We start from the raw sequence: 26,351 nt of genomic DNA, 5'->3' as shown, positions 1-26,351 counted from the left end.
AATCGCGATAGGCTACAATCCGACCTTTATCAAAGTTGGAAACGTGATGGTACGCATTTCTCCTCCTTAGACGAGACACCACAAAAATGTTTCACCAGGCAATGCCGGTCAACTGCTGTTTGTGTATGAGAAATCGGTTGGAAACTTTCCTCATGTCAGCACGTTGTAGGTGTTGCCAGCGGCACCAACCTTGTGTGAATGCTCTGAAAAGCTAATCATTTGCATATCACAGCATCTTCTTCCTGTCGGTTAAATTTCGCGTCTGTAGCACATCATCTTCATGGTGTAGCAATTTTAATGGCCAGTAGTGTATATTTCACATAAAGATTGTGAAGATGAAATTGCAAGAGATCTGAACATACCAGAGGCTTACCAGTAATTGCTTTTCATGTAAACCATTCAGGACTGGAAGACAAAAAGGAGGAAGTGACCATTGTACACAAAGTCCCCTCTGCCACACATTGCAAGATGGCCTACGGAATATAGATCCCTCAATGTATGAATAGTAAGTTCCCCAGAAAAGCAACAGACATAAAAACATTCAGGGTAGTGAGATTATACAAGAGTATAAATGCACTTTTATTATTTTCGTAGCAGATAATAGTGAACATAATTGTTGAGTCGCAGACAGGCACAGCAAAAAGAATGCTTTGTTTTGTCGTGCCTGTTTGTGACTCAACATCCCTGCTATATGGTGAGTGGCACTCTACCATTTTCATAATATCAAGTGATATGTTAATGTTCAGTGACAGTAATAAATGCTCACGATGTTCCTGTGGACATGGATTGTTACAATTCATCTTTGGGTGCATTTCATTATTTTTACGAAATCCATCAGTTCCATTACCTTGTACCGTGTATTTTATTTTCAGTGATTCATACTGTCACCTCATAACTGTGTTTTCAGTGGCAATGCCACAGCAGTAATGGTGCTGGCACACACTTTGCAGTGATTCACAGAATGTTGATAAGAATAACACAAAACTGAGAGAGCTACAATTCTTTATTACACATGTATGTACATATATTTTACAAAAGAGAGGCTTCACTTAATTTATACAATTTTTGTGGACACATCTAAAACACTACAAAAGGTTTCGTGGTGCAAGTCGGAATGCTAATGTTAGATAAATTATAGAGTATTCCGCATTGAAAATTACTTGTGCCGTGCCTGTAAATTATTTCTCAATAGTTTCGAAACGGTGATAACGTAGTTCGAGGCTCTGAAAACGACTGCCGCTCCCACAGATTGGGAGAACTGCAGTACTACTCAATGTATTCGACAGTGTGGTGGCAGTCTGTCTGCCCTTCACATTGCCGTAGACTGAGGCAGGCGTTGTTCCTCTGCCGAATCAAATAAATTAACTTAGATTAAGGTTTGCAGCAAGGCTGAAAACTGACACACACGTATACACACACACACAGTCACCTTCCTCCCGGAGTCGCCGCGGCGCCCGCTCACTTCTCCTTGTTGAGCGCCTGGATGAAGTCTTCTAGCTTCTCCTGGATCTGCCGCACCCTCTCTGTGGCAGACAAAAGAGGCCGTCACAATGCAATTTACTGTCGCTACTCACACCAGACACAGTTTGTGCAATACTCAGTCAACTTGCTCTAAATGTAGAAAAATGAAAGTTAGTTCAGATGTGTAGGAAAAACATTCCCGTAATGGTCAACACAGTCACATCGATTAAGTACAGCGTAGCCTGATTTATATGTACCTCTGTTTTGGCTAATTCTTATGTATATTTATAGATGAAGTTTTGTCAGTCCCAGAATAATATAATTTAAAAGTGTGTCAGTTAAACCTTGTATGCATGTATGTAGTGAATTATTATGTAATTCACTGTTATACAGAGCAAATTCCAATGAAATAAATTGATTTTTGCATTATTGTAATGAGCACTGATGTTCTAAAAGAAGCCCTGTGATATTTCCCATAACACTGGTGACGCATACAGTGAGTGGATGGCACCACAGAGGCAAGGGACAAAGACGTGGTTAACCAGAGCAGGCAGCACTGAAACAAAGACACTCCTGGCACTGTCTTTTCAATATAAGAATTTCTTTCGTGGTAATAATCGAGAAGTTAAAAATTTTGTCCTGCGTTTACCGCCAAACAGTGGTTCTATCTTTCAGTCGCTTTTGATCGGCCGTGGAGAACAGAAAAAGGAAAAGTTACACTCGAGATCAGATATACAAGAGGTGGATGCTAATCCACACAAAACAAAAACTGAAATTGCTTTGTACTTAGGAACTGCCTATACCACATAATATATAGTCCATCAGCAAAAGAAACAATATTTTAATTGGATGCAAAAGCAACAGAACGCAGCCGTCAGAAAAAAGGGAGACCAGTGGCGGTTTGCTGAAAGCAAAGGCAATACATTAAGCTAAAAGTATGAACACCACTGCTGATTTCAAAGCTTCATGAGGATGGTTACAAAGATTTAAAGACTGTCACGGAATCACAGGGAGAACAATTTCTGGCAAAACGAAAGTTGTGGACAATGCCATGGTGCAACACTGGATTGATGAGGTCCTACAGGGTATCTGAAGGGATTATCAACCTCAAAATATTTACAACTGCGACGAGACCAGCCTATCCCACAGTCTGCTTCCTAGTAAAACATTAGCTGAAAAGGGCGACTCGTGCCACAGAGGGAAGAAAAGTAAACTTTTTTTAGAGTTGTTCACACCCTGAATGCAGATAGATTTGACAAAATTCCCCCACTTGTGACAGGAAAATATATGAATCCGAGGTGTTTCAAAGATGTAAAGATGAAACCTAAGGAATACAAATCCAGCAGAAATTCTTGGAAGCTTCTGGTTTTGATGGAACAGTGGTTTAAGAAACGGGACCTTAGAACAAAAAAAGAAAGAAAAGAGGATTTTCCTCCTTATGGATCAATGTACAGCACATCCCCCACAAGTAGTTTTGGAAAACGTTTGAGTGGAATTTTTCCCTCCAAACATACCAGAGTTCTAAACCCCACTTGATATGAACAGTATTGCAAATTTCAAAGTGCATTCTAGAAAAACACTGGTTCAACATTTGAAAGTACTGACTGATGCAGGAAATGAAAATCTCTCCACTAACTTACTACAAGCCACGGAATTTATTTCGACCTTCTGGCAGCTGGTGTCATCCACATCCAACAACTGTTTCTGTAAAGCTGGTTTCTTCCAAGAAGAGACTGCTGTTGACGATGACGACGGTAGCGACGGTGAAGTCGAGTCCAGTAGTGAGCTAGCTCTACAGGAGGGTACAGATTTTGACAGTTTTGTACATTTTGATGATAATCTTGCTATGTGTGTGGAACTATGGGATGAGGAGATTATTGCCCATGTGTGCCAACAATGCGGTGACGATCGAGACGGGGGACCAGCTTTGAGCGACAGGTGACGACTTGAATCTTGAAACACCTCATTTGGGTGAAGTGTTAAGTGCAATTGATGTATGCAGGTGCTACATCACTGTGAAAAGCTGTAGCAGAAAAGCTCTGAATTAATTATAAAAGTTTGCAAAATGAGGTCTATACACTTAGTACAAGAAATGTGAAAGAAGCCAAATTATCTGATTTCTTTAATGTAGGAACATGTTAAAAATTATGCATTTTTTCTTTAATACAGTATCAAATCGCAACACAGTATCTAATTTCTCTAAAGCAGGACTGAATAATATTTTCTTCTTTCAATACTGTATTCCATTGTTTGCGTAGTTTACATATGTGGGCCCATTGTATGACCTTTTTTTTTCTTTTTTTTTTATATCTGACTTCCAACTAATTCTGAGTTACAAGTAATCTTTTCTCTTTCTCTTAATATACGTATAAATCTGGTTCAACTGTACTTTGGTTCCCACAAAATATAAATTATTAATGATTATTTCAAGTTCAGCTACAATTTACAGTTTCAACGGTAAGTTGTAAGTTATAAAGTCTCAACCATTCCTGGAAATTCCTTTGTTACTACTGGCTGTCACCTTTTGATGCTGTGTCACATTATCTTATTATTATGAGAAATTCTTGCACAAACACACTTAACTGTCGGCACTCAATTGTTGTATTCCAAACTGGATACTCTTCAAAGTACGTCATTATTAGCGTCAAGTGGCACAGTGCAAATAAAAGGCCTAATACTACTTCTCACTGAAATTAATAGAAAAAAGCTCTAAGCCTAAATGTTTAATGCCAATCTACAAAATATGTACGTTCAGGTAGGGAACGGTATTCACATTTTTTTATAAATTTAATGAAACTCACTTAGGCTTTAGTGCTAACAATAAATTCACAGAAAGGTGACAAATTCTTGGACATACATCTCATCACTCTAAAAATTACCCAATTGGAAATGGGCCCGGGACACAATGACCCAGAAAAAAGTAATGAAGATTACCGAACAATCACCAACGATACAATACGACACCCTCCTTCACCCTTCCTTACGAGACTCCACAATTGATTATTTCCAAAGCACAAGGGCAGCTAAATTTGTAGCAAAACAAGCTCAGTACACTTCTTTCTGACAAAAATCCATTCAATTCATGCTAGGGTCTCTCAAAATTCCACATTTTTCAGAATTCCCCAACTTTTCCAGTTAACTCAACTTCCTCGAGAATTCCAATTTTCCCGGAAAAACCGCCATCCCATACTAGCTACTTCAAAAATGCTCTGTGTCTGTCTGTCACAGTAGGAAAGGAACAACGAGTGAAGGAGAGGGGGGGAGGGGAGGGGGGGGGGGGGCGGTACTCACTGAGCTCCTCGGCCAGCGTGACTCGCCTCCCGGTCAGCAGCTTCTCCTTCTTCTCCTGGTCCTGGCTGTACTCCTCCAGCACTTCCTTGATCTCCTTGTCCAGTCTCCGTGCTGTGTGTGGACAGAGATTCACAGTTATTTCTCAAAACCTAATACATGTGAATAAACAAAGTAAAGCAAAGCTATCGCCTGGAAGGTCCGTAAGAGTGTGACAGTGCTGCGGTAAGCACAGGAGATGCTGAGTCGCAATAGGCACAATAAAAAGATTCACACAATTAAAGTTTTCGGCCATTAAGGCCTTTGTTAGCAGTAGACACATGCACACACACGCACACACACACACACACACACACACACACACACACACATCTGCAGTCTCAGAGAGCTGAGACCCCACTCACTCTCACCTCTCTGAGACTGCAGATGTGTGGGCAAGTTGCGTTTATGTGTGTGTGTGTGTGTGTGTGTGTGTGTGTGTACTGCTAACAAAGGCCTTAATGGCCTAAACTTTAATTGTGTGAATCTTTTTATTGTGCCTATCGCGACTCGGCATCTCCACTATATGGTGAGTAGCAACTTTCCTTCTCTGGTATTGTTACATTCCATCCTGGATTTTCCATTGTTTAATATTCAACCAATTTATAAATAAAACATTCAAAAGTGTTAACATAATGTTACTGAGAATGCTCTACACATACCAACTTATTTTGTAAGAGGGAAAAACTTAAAATACATTTAAAAATATGTCCCCTATTCTTTCAATTAATGTTTTAAGTATTATGGTTTGGAATGTTTTATTTATAAATTTTTGCCTGTATTGAATTTTAAGTCATTAGTACATGTAGGGAGCTCGCTTTAAAGCTACACACATTTTACACCAATCAAATCTTTTAAAAGTTTAATACAAAGTGGAAGCATACACGTATCGTTTTAGTATACAACAGTCAACTGTTAGTTCTGCTAAGCACTTTGTAACAAGTTAGTCTGTAGCTACAAGGTTTAGTATGTTATACATTTTTTCTATTGTAATTACATAATAAGGATTGGGCTTTGAAACATTGTAAACACAAGATTAGAACTGAACATTTTTTTAAAAAATATAAGTCAAGATGAGACACATCACCCGAAACTTGTCATTATGAAACAGAAACAGCACTTGGGAGACAGAAATCAGGCCTATTTTGTGGTATATGTTCATAAAAAGCAAGGTACGGGGGATGCTTCCCCACGGTTGGCAGCACGAGGAAATCTGCTGCCCACTCGCCACTACCCTCCCCATATTAAGCCGCGCTATTGTCACAGTACCCCATCGTAACCTTCTGAAATCGTCAATTTAACTCTGTATGTGCTCGAGCATTTTCTGTTTGACATAAGGGGACCAGAAGAAACAATAAGCTGATAAATGAGTGAACATAGATGGTGAAACATTTTGCTTCCCTGTTTTATTCTGTCAGACAAACAACTGTTTGACATACCACCAGTTGGCAATTTCACAATGAAAAAATGTGATACTTCCATTTTTTAACTTACTTTTATTTATTCCATTGATGATTTAATCCAAGCAACTTTTGGTACACCATTTGTCAGTAAATTTTCTTCCCCAGTGCAGAACACTGTTTTAATTTGCCAGGTAGTTTTAGTAAGTATTTCTCAGGTCCTTTAAATCGATGCTTGTGGCATGCCCAGTGCAACTACAGTGATCACATTCTTGCAAGTGCTTCTCAGAATGAACCACTTTTCTATTTGTCTCTGAACACCCGAACAGCTGCTCGCCTGTTGTACAAATATTCTCAAGTTTTGCCTCCTGTTTCAGTTTTCTACATGGATTTTGCAGTTCCTTACAGCAGCTGACATATGTTACTTCATGAGCTTCTGTTGAAATAGTCCTGAATCTATCAAGACTAGACGACGACTAACTTTTCAAAATGCATAATGTCAGAAAACATAATTTTCAGGAGAAACAAAAAAATTAAACAAGAGCATTTTATTATTTTTTTCAAATTTTACACAAAATACACAGTTAGGGCTATTGATGTAAGAGTGTTTATTATAACACTGGTTGCCTGTTTCTTCATTCAAGATATGAGGAGTTTTGGGGTGGAGCAAATGCAGTTTGTTGTGTTTTGTGGTATGTCAGCTATTACGGACATCAATTTCATTAGTTTGCAACAACACACCCAACAATGTTGTAATACTAAAAATGAATGACAAAGGCCTTTTTGGCCGAAAGCTTTCTTGGTTGTTTTTCGTTGTTCCCGTCTACGACTCAGCATTGCAATCTATACTTTTCATAATACTGTCATTATTTCATCTTGGATTTTTCATTGTTTGAAAATGAATACATTTTGGTCAAGTTGGCGAGTTAAAAGTTTTCACTTCAGTCCAACGCTCTTACATTGTAGCCAACATCGCTTAACCCTTGAGCGAGTGTGCCACCTGCAAATCAAATTGTTTTGCCCCATTCCACTCTTGTTTCACAATTGTGAGCCCATCCCTATTTCTTCATTATTGCTTCAGCTAACACAGTGATAAATTGTGTTGTCCTATGTCGAAGTAAGCAGCAGAATATAAAATAAATAGTGAGCTAGTGAGAAAAAAATTTACATTGCGTGGAAGAAAATGCCCCAGATTCCAAGATAGCACCGCAATCCCACAATAAGGCAGCTGTCTACAAGATAATTAGTAACTGCATATGCGGTTGGCTGGGATCTGATGCAACTGCAAGGGGGTTGTTACTATGGGATAACACCCGTCTGTGGCAACCGTATGATATTAATGAAAGTTTATTTCATTACAATTTAATTAAACAGTTTATTTTATCATTGTTTAATTAAACTAAGATAAAACAATGATTTTGCTCATACATGTTTACCTCAGAACCATAGAGACTGCTACTCTTTACATGTGTACAAAGTACGCCATGTGCCCATTTGTGTTATGACAAACGGTGTGCACACTTGAAACAGATGGACTTTATAGAATTTGATCCATTCATAGTACAAGACAAAATGCTATTTGTTTTCATTTGCTACTTTTGAAAGCTTGTTTTGAAGGTTTTAAAATGCATTTTAACAAGATCTGATTGTAGAAGTGTGTAGAGCAGGATTTCACATCAAACTCAATTTTGTCCACCAGTGGACATTAGGCATTTTGAAAAGTTGCTGCTCAGATGTGTGTGGCAGTTAAATGTTTGTGCAACATAGAACCTACTGCACTCTTCGATGTGCCTAAAAATGCCTCTCTCTCAGGCGTTGATCATCATGGATCACTTCACGCACAGTGTAAATGTTTTCTGAAACGATAACCGACTTTGGTCGACCATCACAGAATTTGATGTTGGCAGAAGCAACATCACAATGCCAATGTACAAACCCGCAGGTTCGAATCCTGCCTCGGGCATGGATGTGTGATGTCCTTAGGTTAGTTAGGTTTAATTAGTTCTAAGTTCTAGGCGACTGATGACCTCAGAAGTTAAGTCGCATAGTACTCAGAACCATTTGAACCAACTGTAAACAGTATTTTCTGCACATGATTCATTACCAAAATCCAAACAGCGATTCAAGGCATTTTTACGGACTCAGATCTTTCTGAAAACCATGAAAAAATATCTAACATAAATCTTCATATTAAGTTTCAATTTTTTCACAACAGTGTTTCTACAATCACTCACTGTAAAAGAAAATCACTCACCCAATTGGATCTTATTTTGTTAACAACACACATACAATAATTACAAGAAATACACTACTGGCCATAAAATTGCTACACCACGAAGATGATGTGTTACAGACGCGAAATTTAACCGACAGGAAGAAGATGCTGTGATGTGCAAATGATTAGCTTTTCAGAGCATTCACACAAGGTTGGCGCCGGTGGTGACACCTACAACATGCTGACATGAGGAATGTTTCCAACCGATTTCTCGTACATAAACAGCAGTTGACCGGCGTTGCCTGGTGAAACATTGTTGTGATGCCTCGTGTAAGGAGGAGAAATGCGTATCATCACGTATCTGACTTTGATAAAGTTCGGATTGTAGCCTATCGCGATTGCGGTTTATTGTATCGCGACACTGCTGCACGCATGGTCGAGATCCAATGACTGTTAGCAGAATATGGAATCTGTGGGTTCAGGAGGGTAATACGGAACGCCGTGCTGGATCCCAACGGCCTCGTATCACTAGCAGTCACGATAACACGCATCTTATCTGCACGGCTGTAACGGATCGTGCAGCCACGTCTCGATCCCTGAGTCAACAGATGGGGACATTTGCAAGACGACAACCATCTGCATGAACAGTTCGACAACTTTTGCAGCAGCACGGACTATCAGTTCGGAAGCTTTGGCTGCGGGTAGCGTTGATGCTGCATCACCAACAGGAGCACCTGCAATGGTGTACTCTACGACGAACCTGGGTGCATGAATGGCAAAACGCCATTTTTTCGGATGAATCCAGGTTCTGTTTACAGCATCGTGACGGTCGCATCCATGTTTGGCGACATCGCAGTGAATGCACATTGGAAGAGTGTATTCGTCATCGCCATACTGGCGTATCACCTGGCGTGATGGTATGGGGTGCCATCGGTTACACGTCTCGGTCACCTCTTGTTCGCATTGACGGCACTTTGAACAGTGGACGTTACATTTCAGATGTGTTACGACCGACGGCTCTACCCTTCATTCGATCCCTGCGAAACCCTACATTTCAGCTGAATAATGCACGACCGCATGTTGCAGGTCCTGGTGGTGGTGGTGGTGGTGGTGGTTAGTGTTTAACGTCCCATCGACAACGAGGTCATTAGAGACGGAGCGCAAGCTCGGGTTAGGGAAGGATTGGGAAGGATATCGGCCGTGCCCTTTCAAAGGAACCATCGCGGCATTCGCCTGAAACGATTTAGGGAAATCACGGAAAACCTAAATCAGGATGGCCGGAGACGGGATTGAACCGTCGTCCTCCCGAATGCGAGTCCAGTGTGCTAACCACTGCGCCACCTCGCTCGGTACTGCAGGTCCTGTACGTGCCTTTCTGGATACAGAAAATGTTCGACTGCTGCCCTGGCCAGCACATTCTCCAGATCTCTCACCATAGAAAACGTCCGGTCAATGGTGGCCGAGCAACTGGCTCGTCACAATACGCCAGTCACTACTCTTGATGAACTGTGGTATTGTGTTGAAGCTGCATGGGCAGCTGTACCTGTAAACGCCATCCAAGCTCTGTTTGACTCAATTCCCAGGTCAGAGGTGGTTGTTCTGGGTACTGATTTCTCAAGATCTATGCATCCAAATTTCATGAAAATGTAATCACATGACAGTTCTAGTGTAATATATTTGTCCAATGAATACCCACTTATCATCTGCATTGGTGTAGCAGTTTTAATGGCCAGTAGTATAGATGGTTTCTTATTCATGCCTTATTTCACTAAACTTTATTATTTGCAGCATAGTTTTCATACTGCTGATGATAATATTACATTTGATGCTTACGGAAACATTTCCTTTAAAGAAGTATTAGTGACTTACTACATATGCTAATGCCTTGAAGGCGAAATTTTCAGTTTGTGGTGAGAAGATGTGTACTGTAAAATCTCTGTCTCTTTTCTTTCCACGGAAAACAGACACTGGAATTCCCCCCACCCCCACCCTTACTTGCTCACAGTACAAAGGCACCGATTATTTATTCATATTTTGCATGTGTTATTGATCCCTTTATGCTATCACAATATTTTGTTTATAAATTTTCTTATTAGCATTCTGCTAACAATGTACTAACTCTTTTCACAACCGAGTAGCGTCAGCTCATGGAATCCCACAGAAGCTGACAAATAAGAAATGAAATGAAACAAGAGGTGCGTACCTTCCCTGTTCATGACCTGCTGCCTGAGAGCGTTGGCCGTCACCTTCAGCATCTGCTGGATCCTCCAGAAGAGCACCACGTCCGCACAGTCCACCTGCAACACAGGACACACTCAGTTGCCACCCGTACTCTGAAGCGGTTGTCTGTTTTTTCTCATATCTGATGACAGCAGCTTGCCAAAATACATAATTTCCCATTGATGAGCAAAAATAAAATGCAGGTATAACCAGCAACCAGCCATTCTTAATCCTGCTGTTACCTTCAAGTCAACAAAACTCAAGCAGGAGTTCATTCTTTCATAACATTTTTATATTTAAACCCTTGCACCTGAAACAGGCCGACTTTATTTTTCAAACAATGGAAAAGTTCAGGATAAAACAATATATATGCACACACACACACACACACACACACACACACACACACACACACACACACACACACACACAAACAAACTGCACAGACACCGGTGACCACAGCTTGGCAGACTGGGAAGGGAGGAGGGCGGACTGCACCCAGACACAACATCTGTGTGTGTGTGTGTGTGTGTGTGTGTGTGTGTGTGTGTGTGTGTGTGTGTGTGTGTGTCTGTGTGTGCGCGCACGCCCTTGTTTGTTTGTTTGTTTGTTCTATTTCAGGAGAACTTTTTTGACCTACAGCTTCCTTTATGATAGCTTAATTTGTTACATCTGTGTCCCTTTGCTCTACGCAACCTGGATGTTTAAAAATTCACAACCTGTGAAAACAAAGGTAATAAAATTTTATTTCACCGCCTCTGAGATATGTATATAATGTTTTTTTTATATAACAATGCATATCGTTGCTTGCTTATTGTTGAAATATGTGAACTTACACAACAACACAGCTTGATTATTACATTCAAACTATCAAAACATTATCACTATCAGTGATATTTCAGCAACTGTATGGTGTGGAACAGTTAACATACCCATTGTAGTAGCTTTTGTGTGGTGATCATAACAAAACAGTTTCTTCCTGATGAATGGCTGAAAGAATTAGTAAATGCATATGACAGTGAGGAGACAATCTTTACAGAAGAAAATCAAACAAGTGATGACAGCATTCAAGCTACATCTGAATCAGAAGACACTTTAGAGACTGATATCTCACACGGCAACATGCAAGTGGTTCTGCCAAATGACAAAAATGTCATGTGGAACTTAGGACCTTTCCCACATCAACAAAATGGAACAGCATCCAGTCCTAACATTATAAAACAGACTTCTTGTCCAACAATATATGCTATATCCAGTGTAAGTGATAAAAAAATTCTCTTTTCAAGCTCTTACGGATGAAAGTATTCAGAACAGTGTGGTGGGAATGGCTAATATTGAGGGTAAAAAAATTTCATAGCGACAGCGGGAAAGAATGAGATCAAATTACACTTGAAACCTGTATTGGTCTATGTTGATGGCCAAAGTGTATAAATCGTACATTGTATTCAGAAACAGAGCCATCCTTCCTTCATAATGCCATGGAAGTGGTTCTGTTGCATCTCACATGTGATATAGTTTGATGACAAGCCCGGTCGAAGGGCAAATAAATTAGCACCTATATGAGTGCTGTGGGAGAAAGTGGAAATATTTTCAAAACTATATAATCCTATCACAAATCAAACAATGGAAAATCCAGGATGGAATGTAACAATAAAAGAGAAGGAAAGTTGCTACTCACCATATAGTGGAGATGGTGAGCCACGATAAGCACAATAAAAAGATTCACACAATCATAGCTTTCGGCCGTTAAGGCCTTTGCCAGCAGTAGACACACGCGCACACGCACACACACACACACACACACACACACACACACACACACACACAAGCGCAACTTGCACGAGTGTGTGTGTCTACTGCTGACAAAGGCCTTAATGGCTGAAAGCTATGATTGTGTGAATCTTTTTATTGTGCCTATCGCTATATATGGTGAGTAGCAATAATCCTGTCACAAACATAGATTAGCTAACAGAATCCAAGTTTAAAATCATAATAACTTTTAATACTTTATGAGTATTACATCCTTAAATACCAATTGGGCCATTAGGACCCAAAAGCCAAGAGAGCGTATGAGGAGTGGAAACAGAAAATGACCTAAGCCCTGGATCTGAGCCGTGTGTGTGCGTGCGCACACACGTTGGGGCAAGGGGTCGGGGGGGAGGGGGATGATATATCCCTGTTTGTAAACAAGTGATTTGCATTCTGATACCACAGAAGTATGATCCTCATCGCATCACTGCAAAACACTAACTGAAGAAGTCGATTATTAAGAACATTTTAAGTGTCATACCAGGAAACTAAAAATGTTGAAATGTGTGCAATTTCCTAAGGTACCAAACTGCTGCGGTCATCGGTCCCTAGACTTACACACTACTTAAACGAATTTATGCCCGAGAGAGGACTCGAACCTTCAGCGGGAGGGGCGCGCAATCTGTGACGTGGTGCCGCAAACCACGTGGCCGCTTCGCGCTGCACCAGAAAAACTGACAGGTTCTAAGTGCCAGCAGGAAAAAAACAGCTCAGCACAAAGACCGTGTGCCATCTACTAACATAAATTTGAAAGACCTCCTCACATTCATTTCCAATCTTCATATATGTAAAAGCTTTTTAGAGGAAAGGATCAAGGTTAATAAGGCTACTTATTAAGAAGAAATAGCACCTTATCGGTTTTGAACTGACAGATTCGTCCTTGGGTAGCTGTTCACATTTAGAATTACAAACAAATTATGCAGTGCACATAGCGTCGGCGGAATTTTGTGGCGCAAACATTGCTCGAGGTGGTGGTGCTCCACAGAAGAAACTATGTATGGAAAAGGGCTACATTCTAAATAGTCTTCACGGGTTTGCTGCCGGATCACGTTGTGCAAATTCCACAATATTTCCTCCGAGCAACTGTCCGACATCTTCAGGTCGTACCTAGCCACCGGCAAGGTTGAACCACCTGAAGATGTCGGGCAGTTGCTCCGAGGATATATTGTGGAATTCGTGCAACGTGATCCGGTGGCTAACCCGTGAAGACTATTTACAACATGTCTGCTAGGAAAGCTTGAAGAGTGACAAGGGCTACATTACTGTAGTTGGACCTATAGTTGTATATTTAGAATGGTTTACATTTGACTGCTAGTGGGCCAGACAGCTGCTGCCAGCGACGCCAGGCGGGGGCTGTACTGGCACCGTCAGCTTCTACTGGCTTGCCAAATATACTGCGCAAACAACTGCTCTATCATATGTTGAGTTGGGACACTTATCCAGAGGCAACAACTTTGCCTATTTTGGGGAAATACACAACTCTAGGCAATGTTGTGGAGAGGATAAGGAGCAGAAAAGGCCATATGTGCAGAAAAGGCCATATGGGCAGAAATGCAGGCACACCCACTTTATGGTGGCAATAAAAGACCTCTGACAGCGTAGATTTCAATGACTGAGTGCACACGTGAGAAGACATCGGCAAATAGGAATGTTCTGCCCGTACTGGTGTTTTAGCTCCACACTTGAGAGAGCACCGAGCTAGAGCACAATCCAGTAGTAGCTACATTATCCTCTGTACTGTGGTGCGACATGTTATTAATTCAGAATAACACATTATACTTTTTCCTCTCAAGTCGATTAAACATGTTCATTTAAAATCATCATTTATAAATTATTTAAGTAGAGGTCTTCCAACTGAGGCTCCTTCCATTTGATACGTCTGCAGACACAATGGGAGAAGTACAAGCACAGGACATTGGATGATGGCAATCCAGTTTTCTCACCTGCTGTGACCGTGACACTTATAATTTAGTGTTGAGACTTGGCAGTGTTTCAGAAGGCACAGAACAAGAGGTACTGCCTACAATGACAACGCCCAGAAACAGTTGAAAGGAGTTTGCCAGAAATGTCATTCCATTCTATTTGGACCTGTTGTAAGACTCCATTTGGAGATGATGTTCTGATTTACAAATTCACAAGAGACCTCTACACCCACTTAGTAAATGTTAATATACATTGAAGATGAAATACAGACACTGAACTATCACGACCAAACCATCATACTGTTACTGCCCTCTGCTGACAACACAACGCACCCGGCCTCCTTTTATACTGGCGGGTCCACCTCATGTGACTTCCAGTTACCAATTTCACATTACACAGCGGTGTCTGGATACTTTTGATCAAATAGGGTACATGTACAACAGTAGAAGAGAAAGATAACATTTTTATCTTTTACCCTTCTCAACGGGAGCACTCCTCCATTCATATTACTGATTGTCAGATGCTGTACATATTTACATAACTGCCTTGTGTGCACGACACAATACATAAACAGAGATGCCGTACCTCCTTTTCGTGGCCCTGGTGGTACATATAGTACAGCTTGCGGCAGTCGTAGGCACGGGCCAGGCTCTGTTTCAGGAAGTGTTTCCTGAAGACGGGATACCACGTCTCTCGGATGAACTCGAAGTCCACGTCGATCTTCGTCCGCTGCAGGTTCTTGCGCACAGCTGCCAATTCGTCATATGACAGCGATGGCGGGTGTTTCTGAAAACGTTTGGAGACCGATTACGTTTGTTGTCTTTCGTATCCTCGTATTATAGTTCACATTAATGTCTGCCACCAAAATTAATAAGAGCTGCAACAGAACCAGGTGGGACCATCGTACTTGCTCTTAAACCACTCTTGACATTAGTATAAGTTTTTGTTCTTACTCAGACGTTGTTTTGTTAAGAGCACATACATGATAATCACTCAAAATAGCTTATTTCTTATTCATGCCTTTTTCAGTGAAATTTGTTATTCACTGGATATTTTTAAGACTAATGATGATAGTAACATAGGGTGCTTATAAATGAATATTGGGGTTTTAACGTTTTATAATATTTATTATATTAAACTTACAGTTATAAATGATATGTCAAATGGAAGAGCAACTCAAACAGTTTTATCATGAACCTTATAAATGTTCAATGTGAGCACCACTTGTCAAACGGCACACATCAAGTCTATAGCTGACTCCTTCCCAAACGTTGATACGTGTGTCTTCAGTGATTGTAGCAACAGCTGCTTCAGTCCGGTTTCTGAATTCAGGGAGGTCTGCTGGTAGCGGAGGCACGTACACACTATCCTCGATGAGGACCCCGAACGAATAAATCGCACGGCGTTGGGTCGCGTGGAGGCCGTGCAAAGCAAGCCCTGTCATTCGGCCCCTTGTGGGCTATCCCGAGCTTGGATACAGTGAAGTTCAACCAATTGGGTACTTCGCTATGCCAGTGAGGTGCGCACTGGTGCCAAAAACAACTGTTTGGGTTGCTCTTTCATTTGACATATCATTTATAACTGTAAATTTAATGTGTTAAATATTACAAAACGTTAAAACCCTGATGTTCATTTAAAAACACCCTGTACATCTGGATACTTCGGAAATATTTTATTTGCAAGATTATTCATAATGCACAAAAAGGCACCTGGAGGTGAAATTTTCAGATAGCAAATATCTGTTTGTATCTAAAGTAGTATAGTTCATCTAAAAGTCCTCATTCTCCTTTTTGTTTTTCAACAAATATTTTACTTTTTCTAAAAAATTCTGAAATATACAGTTATTCATATTCAAAAAACTTCACAATCTAGAATGTTACAATGTTAAATACTGATTATTTCCAAAATTCAGTACTATAGTTTTGCAGCTTGGATTTATCAGATTCAAAAAAATGCCTACTTTACTAGAATAAATTGTTAGTTTGTTTATTACTCAATTTGGCGGGCTTTGGGATTCTGTATACAAATAGAAATTATTCTCATAAAATAGTACTTTTTTTTCTTTTCTTTGGTGAGGCCGTCTACACACTTCTGTCCACATTAAACCTACCAACAAACAGTACTTACATTTTGACAGCTGCCACCCTATCCACGTCAAACGTTTCCGCCCATACAGCCTCGGCATCCGAGGCAAACGTATTTGTTCCGATGCAGACTCTTTACAGCAATACAGTACCATTCTCACCTCAGCCTTCACTGGATGTAATTACCCCACCAGCCTAGTTTGAAAGCAGATTTCCTGGGCCATCACATCCAATCCTGGTACTGCTGATCCCTCCAAAAAGAAAAACAACTTCAGAGCACACCACTGGTGACTCAGTATTATCCTAGTATGGAACATATTAATCAGCTACACCAGTTCCTTAAATCGGGCCCTGAAATGAAATCCCTAAAATCTTACCCACCACACCTAGAATAGCTTTTCATTCCCCTCCCCATCTCCACAATATTCTTGTCAGACCCTATGCTCCTTCTGCACCCATCTCCCTACCCTATGGCTTCTAGCCCTTCGACTGTCCCCGCTGCAAGACTTGCACTATGCACCCTCCTAACGCCATCGATAGCAGATCTGTAACTGGCAGGACATATACTATCAACGGGAGAGCCAACCTGTGAAATGACATGTCATATACCAGCTGTTATGTAAATGCTGTTTGGACTTTTGCATCGGCACGACTAACACCAAATTATCAAATAAATGAATGGGCCTAGGCAGAGGGTGTAAACTGGCAACACACAATATCCTGCTGCAGAGCATGCTCTACAACATGACAATCGTGACCTCGGCACCTGTTTCACCACATGCGCTATCTGGATTCTTTCCCCAGACACCTGTTTCTCAGAACTCCGCAGGTGGGAACTGGCACTACAACACGTCCTCGGTTCTCGAAACCTACCTGGCCTTAACTTACGTTAATTTATTTTGTCTCAGCATTTCTTCACAGTAACCACTATTTTCTTCACTCCACTTTAGTTTTGTACATCTTCCACTGTCTTACCCGTCTATCTTTTACTGACCCCCTCCCACCTCTGTTACATACAATGCACTTAGCTTTTCACTATTATTAGCTCATGCACGATGTTTAAGCAGTAATATCTGTCTTGCATATTACCCCGTCTTCCGCCTTTAAGCTTGCAGGTTTTCAAATCTCATCTGCTGCAGTTCCCAACAGTCAGTCTTTCCTTCTCATCCCATGCGGCAAGTCTGGATCTGGGTAACTTACCCAGAATCTTTTCCTAGAACTCTCCAGTCCTTTTACTTCGCCCCTCTTCCTTCACCTCAACCCGCCTGCCTGAAGGAGGAGTCACTGGCTCCAAAAGCTTGCCTAATTACAATCTTCTTTTAAGTGTCTGTTCTGCCGCCGCTTGGTGAGTGGGTTTTTTATCTATTCAATTAAATCATATCTATCCTTTTCATAATATTGTCATTATTCCATCCTGGATTTTCCACTGTTTGATAATGGACACATCGACAGATGAAAACCTCAGATCAAATTCGAGAAGGAGAACTAGAGACACATCACAAAAACGAAAGTGAGAGCAGTACGAACAATAATTCCTGCGGAAACACTTGGGCCCAACATGGGAAGATCTTCAGCCATCACTGTTATGTAAAACAATAACATTATCGAGCGAAATAACTTTCACTGGTGATGAGAGTACCAAAACATTTTCCTAAATCTGCATCAACGGTTCACGCAAACTGTCTGATATTGCAATGTAAACGAGACCAAATTGACAACATAACAATAATATTACTCAGTATGTGTGAACAATGCCTATCAGAATAATGGAACTTGATCATTTGCAAATCATTCTCTTTTTATTGTGTTCAACATCTAAGTGAATTACAAACTTTATGTGAGAGAAATCCTATTTTATATTGTCCTTTATATGTAACCAGCCAATTTACGTTGGAATCATTTTTTTATTGCTATAAAGAAAAGTAATTGCAATGTCACTTCGTTTTTATTTTATTGCTATGAGGGGCATTCAATAAGTAAAACAACAATTTTTTTTATAGAAGCATGTTGATTTTATTCAGGATTGCAATACACCACATTTTTCCCCCTCATTTGGCTACAGAAGCCCTAGTTTTCAACATAAACTCTGTCAAATGTGACAGCGTTATACCACCTTAGTGGGAGCGCCTGTATGCATGTATGGAATCCCTCTACAGGTAGATGTCACAGCCAACATGTCACTTCATCAGTAACCTGCCCATGAACTGCTTCCTGCAGAGTGCATCCTCCACTGAGCCAAAATGGCGGAAGTCGGAAGGTGCGAGATCTGGGCCAAAAGGTGGTCGAGGAAGAACAGTCGGACGAAGTTTTACGGGTTCCTCTCGGGTGCTCAGACTAGTGTGGCCTCGCATTGTATAGGAAAAGAAGTTAGTTTTAATTTTTGTGGTGACGAATGTGCAGAAGTCGTTTGCTCAACTTCCCGAGAGCAGCACAATACACTTCAGAGGTGACCTTTGCACTGTGAGGGGGGACAGCAAACAGAACAACTCCTTCAGAGACCTAGAAGACTGTCACCATGACTTTACTTGGTGAGGGTGTGGCTCTGAACTTTTTCTTTGGAGGAGAGGTGTCGCAACATCACCCTGTGGACTGCCGTTTTCTTTCTCATTCGAACTGATGGTCCACATTTCGTTGCCTGCGACAATGTTTGACACAAAATCGTCACTATAGTGCACGTCATTTACGACGGCGGTCGAGTTTAGGTTCGTTCTGTGCATCTGACATCACAAAACACAAGTCAGCCAATGAAAAGAGAACGCCGTTGCCAGAGCTCGACTCCAGTGCAGAGCACGGACGAGTGTCTTAAGTTTCAGAAACATTCCGTCATAAGTAAAGTAATAGAACAAAAGCAATGTCTTGATAGCAGACTTTCTTTTACAGAAAGTTTGGAAAACGCCTTCTTTATAACAATTGCTTCATATTCTATTAATTAATTAAACCAAACAAGCAATAAGCCTCTTAATTCAGGCGATAGCAAGGAAAGGTGTTTGTATCATTCTCACAAACCGCTTTTTCGCAATAAAGAACAGCGGTAATTGTTTATTTCCTATTGTACTTCGACGAAACGTAACTCATGGTCGTACCAACAGTGTTTGTCGGTATTTTGCGTGATGTTTTAGAAACCTCAGGGTCTGTTGAAGGACGAGCTGCGTTAGCGTAATGGTTACGGTGTTTGGCTGCTAAGCGAAAGGTTCTGAGTTCAAATCTTGTTCGGTGCTTAATATCCTATTTAAAAACAATATCGAAGCGCCTTACTTCATGAATTTTATTCGCTTGAATGTAATTTTTTGAAATTTCTAGTGCTTCGTCTCTTCATTATAATCATAATAAGTTTTCGGTTTTTCTAATTTTGTCCTCCAATATTCCTTTTCACAGCAATTAAAAAGAATGAAAATGCACACATACAATATTCATGTTATCTGTTTTGTTTGTATATCTTCCCTTCCGCCGTCGCTGTTTTACTATTCATATTGAGATATATTCTTTTGCGACAGTAATAAAAGTACAATTTAGAGCAGAATTTCGGCTCGTACGTTGCCAAGCTGCTTGATTGTCTGCCGCAATTCTTCGCTTAGCTGCTTTGGCAACATCATATTCAATGTTTTTGTCGACTGATCTATTTTTTTGGCGAGTATTTGCTGTCCGTTGTGACAAACAAATTGTTTGCACACTGCGCCTCACTGACAACATATTTTAATTTCTATGTTTCATTACATCCACAATTCAGTTTTGTGTACTTCGCCAATTTTGTTTTAATCAGAACGTTTTAGAAAACTCTTCAAAATTCCGTCAATGGTTTACTACATTTAATGCTGCACAATAACTGCGTTGAACATCAAAACAAAATTAAGTCGTTTATGGGGGGAAGGTATCGGTCAAGAAGATGTGTAAAAATCAAATTTTTGAGCCAAATAGTTTTTGTGAAATTGAATGATAAGTGTGTCAAAATAGTCAGAACACCATGTCTCTGCAAAAGCGAGCAGTGCAGTGATGACAAAATCGCGCACAGCGCGGTATGCGGGGAGCACGTCTCTGTAGCAGCGAAAGGGTTAATGCGGCCGTGGTGGCTTTACTTCATTAACTGCGCGCTCCCCCCTAAACGTAAGTTTGCGAACTATACTATACTACGGCACTGCTTCTCTTGGTGTGTGCGCCATTTGCAACTGGCAACGCAGCAATCTCCTGCGTCTGGGCGGGCATGCGCGAGCCGCCAAGATAAAAGAATTGAACTATAGCAGCCTCGTAACACCAAGCAATTCTGCACGAAGGTACCATGTTGTTCTTTATGTTCTTCTGTTAGGCACCGAGGAACCCAGCACGCAGACACCTCCATGTATTCGACTGGTAGACGAGTGTGTCAGTACTACCGACAGAGACGTCTAGTTGTGCAGTGAGGTGTTTGACTGTGATCCGTCAATCACCTCGAACGAGAACGTCCTCACGTTGTAACACTGCAGGTGTCACACCTGCGTGCAGGCAGTCGGCATGCGGGATGTCGGACAGAATGTGCTGCTCTTCTTTGGATCTTCTATATTTCCTTTACCAATCCTGTCTGGTACAGATCCTATTCTGATGAGCAGTATTCAATTATCGGTGTCCATTCTCGAAAATAACAGGCTCTGTGCTTTTTTCCAATCGGGCAGAAACACTCCACTCCTCCAAAGATCTACGGTAGACTGTCGCTAGAAGAGGGGCAAGTTCGTCCGCATACTAAATGTAGAATTTTACTGGTGTCATGTCAGATCTAGTGGCCTTTCCTATGTTGAAAGACTTAAATTGCTTTTCTGTCCCACGGTCACTTATTTCAATATCTGCCAATACGTCAGTTGTACGATGATTTAAAGGAGAAACTATAATGCGATCTTCCTCTTTGAAACAGTTTTGGAAAAAGACATTTAAAATTTCAGCCTTTTTCTGTGTCGTCGTCCATTTTGATGCCGACACGATCACAGAATATCTGGACAGATGGCTTCAATATAATTACCGATTTAACGTAAGACCAAAACTTCTCAGGTCTTTCTGTTCAGCTTGTACACAAAATATTAATTTTGGATTCGTTGAACGCATAAGAAGGTTCAGATGAACAAAGAACTGTGTACTAGTGCTCGAGGAAACAGTACGGTTCACCATCTCCACCACACAGACATAATATACTAACAGATTAAACAAGAAATCGTACACAAGAAAATTTTGAAAAATTTGCAAAACTTTCCCTGAAGTGTGACTCCAATTAGTCAATGCTCCATATTTGTGTGTTTCATCTATTTGCCACTAACTGACACGAGGAATAAGATAATCCACTGTGTACGGAGCCAAGGAAGGCACAGTACAGTTCAGGACTCACGAGATACAATCTGTCGAGAAATCGTGGACGCTTCGGCACAGGTGTTCGTGAGTGAGACAGGTATCTGTGGCTTCTAATCTGTGCCCAGAAATATGGCTGATGTCTAGTGGATACAATCTCCCTTTCTGTGCATCTATGCAAATTTTACTTTGCAAATAAACCAGTTAAACCTGGTGCTTCCATAATGCTGGATATTATAGATGTCAGCTGTTAAATCTTTTTTAACTCCCTGAAAAATAAAAGGAGCAGCACCGAGAAGAGGAGGAGGAAACACAACAAAACTTTAGGAGTTGAAAGAGCATTGATGTTATTTTGGAGATGCACATCACAACAAATTTACAGTAAACTCTGTAGCCCGAGCCCACGCACCAGTTCAACATTACAGCCCCTGTGGCCTGCATCGTGCACCGATTCGGTCGGGAAGGGTGTCGTAAAGCCGTCACATCGTTTCCCGATGCAAGCTGGCCCCCAACAGTTGTAACTGGTCCTCGACATCCCAGACACTGGTGCTATTGGGGACAAATCTGGTGATCTCACTGGCTGCCGGAGAACCTCTACATCACACTGACAGTTCACAGAGGCGTGTTCCGATTGTGGTGAAACGTTATCCTGCTGAAAAATAGCATCACGATCCTGTCACACGAGAGGTAACGTGTGAGAATATAGGATGTCCGTGATGTGCCTTTGTACCGTAAAAGCTCCCACAATTACTAACAGCCGTGACTTGCGATCATACCCCGACGGCTCCCCGCATCGTGACACCATGGATAACACTGACGATTCTCCAATAGGTTGAAGAATGGGACCTGTCCTCATATCGCTGTCATACTTGCCAATATTGGTTACCCGAAGCAGTAAAGAATCACAATTCATTACTGAACACATTAATGCTATTTGTCAGCAGTCTGTGCTTCCTCTTCACAGTTCCACTATAAACAAACCCTTTCGCATTGTTGTGTTAATGGTAGCCTATGTGAGGGACTATAATTCACTAGCCAGCTGCTGCTAGAGTTCAACCAATGGGACAGGATGACACACAACGTAGCAAGGAACCCAATACTTTTTTCTCAGGTGGCAGGCACAGTTGTGAAGCAGTTATGGTGTATTTTGTGCAAAATCTTCCCTTTTGGCAGTCACACAGAATCTCGACTACGACTGTGCATGCCGTCATGTTCCCGTGCCGTCCACCGATGGACCACTGTCACATCCGAATGCCCCCCAAATCCAGATATTGCAGGACTGGAGCACACAACAAATCTAAAGTTCTGTATTGGCATCGCTAGTTTCTCATTTCTGTTACTATATTCTGATTTTCTGTAAGAAGGATACTGCCTTGGAGCCTCTATTTCACTGTGTCAGTGCCAAACTACAGAACAGAAAAAAGGACTACTCGTGACAAACGAGTCGCAGCACGGCAATAATACACCAGTAGGTGCACTTGCCACGAGCAGTGGACTGAGACGCAAAAGTCATTTGTGTAAAAGGGTCTCTACCCCACAGTGTCTGCAGGTGGTTTTCCAACCAGAATAAGTGTAGTGTTCTGGCTGTGACAGAGAAGTTCGATCCGGTCACAAACGCAGTCAGACAGCGTGCAGAAATTTACATTCTAGAGAACATGTCGCCAAGGGACCAAATGTAAATTTTTTCCAAAGTCCAGAAACACCACACCAACCCGGTTTCCGATATCCACTACACTGTGGATACCGTGTGCCGAGAGTGAGGGTCGGATATCGCGAGACAGAGGTTTCAGGTGCTGCCCCCTTTCTGTGGGGGAGGCTTCCCACTGCCTGTGGTGTTACGTACTGCTCCAGAAGAGTAAAGTGCATCCCTACATATTCTTAACAATGTTGGATTTACTAGTTTATTTGCACGTGGAGAACCAAAATGAAGGATGAGGCGTGCCTTCGAGACGCGAATGTAATTGCAATAACTTTGTGATAGGAAATACTCACACAGGTACGATATAGAAGCCTTGTGAATGGCTGGCTTTCTTTGGAGACTTGGGTCATCCTCGGAATAAACACAGCAAAAGAGGATAATGACTATATTTATACCAAAACAAAAAAAATTTGGAATCGGGTTGTCATTTTGAATCCTCGATAATCCTCGACGCTATGTGAAAGGAACTTAAACCGAAAAGGAATACTGCAATTCTAACTGATGCCACCTGAAGGATACTGTATATGTTTGTGGACAATATACCGCATATTCCTCCAAAGGGTCATCAGGTGCATATTCTCTGATGTTTTGGCAGGTATTTCGAATTTCATTTTTGTAGTGTATAAAAAGTCAGAGTCAGACCAAACAAATACTGTTCATCACATCTTTCACCAATGCCAAGTGACAATGCAAACTGTTCATTTGTTTCCCACTACAAAGAAAATTATTTTAAAAATGGAAAATTCACAAGAAAGATCCAAAATTAATCTAGCAGGATATTTGTTTCAGTGGTATGCAGCACGGTTAACACAGATAGTAAAACAAATGATAAGAAGAATTACAGTCGTGACTAAGTACGCTGCTGCAATGCGGCAAGTGTAGCCACGGGCCAGGATGGCGATGTCACTGCTGGAGTACTGCTTATTCTTTCTGTTTTACTATCTCCACTAAAACAAATATCCCACTAGACTAATTTGGAATATCTCTATTGAATGGCTGTTTAAATTCTGCTTTAAAAATAATTTTGTTTGTAATGGAAAACAAATGGACTCTTTGCATCGATATCGGGTGTCGCACGAAAGATGTGACAAGTGTTATTCGTTTAGACTGGCTCCTGCTACACACTGTAGCGGGACTTCGAATTTCGCCGTGCTACACTTGTTCCCTCAGATATAAATTATACCGTCACAGCTGTATGAGCACTCGACGGCAGAGAAAATATGTAAGAAAAGGAAAGTACTAAAATTGTAACTTTTGTTATCTATCCGTTTTTTTGTCTCTCGAGAGCTGAAGCTTGATGCAGACATAAAAACTTATTAGCTAGTCTTGGTCTGATTAAGACGAAAAACAACTTATTGATGTGTAGATGTATTGTGGAAATTTGTATGAAATTCAGAGGATGGAAGCGGCAACATAAAATACATTGCATTTAATCTCAAGACGATTTTGATTTGTATAAATTAGTGATTCCTGGATGATTGCAAGATTTTGGAGCAGTTACTACTTTTCACGCAGAAACGAAGTAGGAGATTTTTGAAGACCTGGACGCCGCACGAAAGAAGGCATGTTAACATGGTAAAAGATGAACTCTTATCTACGCCATTTCCCCCTGTTAATCACGTTTTGTTATTCTCTGAATAATTTTTGTAGTGGAAATTGGTTTGACTTTTGCTCAGAATCGACACAAGGACGACCCCAACAATAGCTTTTCCAAATCACAAAGTCCGATAATTTTTCTGTAATACGAAGTTCGACTTGCATTTCATTATTTCCTTTTTCACGGTCATTAACAATTTTAAAAAACTCCTTTTATTCACGATTTCTTCCCACATTTTCAACCTTTTTCTTTTCTTTTATTCTCTTTTTTTTTTTTTATTAACCACTACAACATTGCAAAAGTGATATTGCAAATACGTGGCAAAACATCAGGGAAAATGCTCCTGACAACTCCTAAGGGGGACACCCTGTACGTACGAGAAAAATGTTCAAATACTTATTGAAGCAGAGCACAAATGACACATCCCTCCAGCAAGAATAGTTCTTTCGAGAAAAGTAGTCTCGTATTGCTGCATTCGAGACAACAGTCAACTAAGAAGAAGAATATAAATTCTCCACTGAATCCAAAAGTCCAACAGGGAACGCTACAAGCACGGGCACAGCCCCCAGGGTACACTCACGTGGTCGCTGTAGAGGATCTTGTCCAGCTCGGTCTTGACTGCCGACCGCAGGGCCTGGTCCGCCGTCTGGTAGCTCCAGTACACCCACCGCTCGTAGAAGCCTGGGCCCAGCATCTCCTTCAGGATCTTGTCTGTGGACTAGACAGAAAAGGCAATGCGTTCAGAGGCAGCCGGACAGACGTCCCCGGGCAATACGCACAGTCGAATCGTCAGGATGCCAAAACAGTCGGCCGTGCAGAGACGGCACTCACTCGAGTTCCTAATCTCTAGCGTGAAGTCTTGTTAGCCCATTTTTGGAGGGACCACATACTGTGAACATCACGAGTGGAAAAGATGGTGGGCAGTTGGTCAGCTGAAATATTGTGTCGAGATGATACCTTATCAAAGTGCATACTCGAGACGAGTATCGTCAGTCAATTAGATGTAGACAGAGAGTTGGTCTGAACATGCATGTACATGGTGCCTTTTCTCATGTTTAACTTTGTGCAAGCATTTACATTTCCAACAGTACCAATACAAATGTGAATTTGTGCAGAAATAATTTCCTCAAAATGAAGGCCGTGAGTAAAAGCACACAGCTTCCAGGTTTTGGTGGAAATCTCTAGTGCTGTTTAGCAGATGACAGGCAGCAGGGACCTGTGTGTGCTTTGTTGTATAGTGTGTCGAGGTACACTGTGAGGCAGTTTATGTGAAGTAATATCTTCCAACTCCAAAGAATGCACGCTGAAATTT

At 41.2% G+C, this 26,351-nt stretch overlaps 1 protein-coding gene across 2 annotated transcripts in view; it reads right to left on the bottom strand.

Moving 5' to 3' along the window:
• Window positions 1-985: 985 nt before the first annotated feature.
• Window positions 986-26,351, bottom strand: part of LOC124553788 (dynamin-like 120 kDa protein, mitochondrial) — a 199,490-nt gene continuing 174,124 nt past the window's right edge. For both annotated transcript variants that reach the window (XM_047127766.1, XM_047127767.1), the window contains 5 exons: window positions 25,620-25,757; window positions 14,941-15,141; window positions 10,607-10,700; window positions 4,753-4,863; window positions 986-1,523 (listed from right to left, as the gene is read on the bottom strand). In XM_047127766.1, the coding sequence (XP_046983722.1) occupies window positions 1,459-1,523; window positions 4,753-4,863; window positions 10,607-10,700; window positions 14,941-15,141; window positions 25,620-25,757 (609 nt within the window). In that variant the 3' untranslated portion in view covers window positions 986-1,458. The remainder of the gene's footprint in view (window positions 1,524-4,752; window positions 4,864-10,606; window positions 10,701-14,940; window positions 15,142-25,619; window positions 25,758-26,351) is intronic.

Source organism: Schistocerca americana, chromosome 11 (genome assembly GCF_021461395.2).
Source record: "Schistocerca americana isolate TAMUIC-IGC-003095 chromosome 11, iqSchAmer2.1, whole genome shotgun sequence".
Classification (NCBI taxonomy): Eukaryota; Metazoa; Arthropoda; class Insecta; order Orthoptera; family Acrididae; genus Schistocerca; species Schistocerca americana.
Note: the sequence above shows the minus strand (reverse complement) of the source record. Positions and strands in the feature narration are given on the sequence as shown.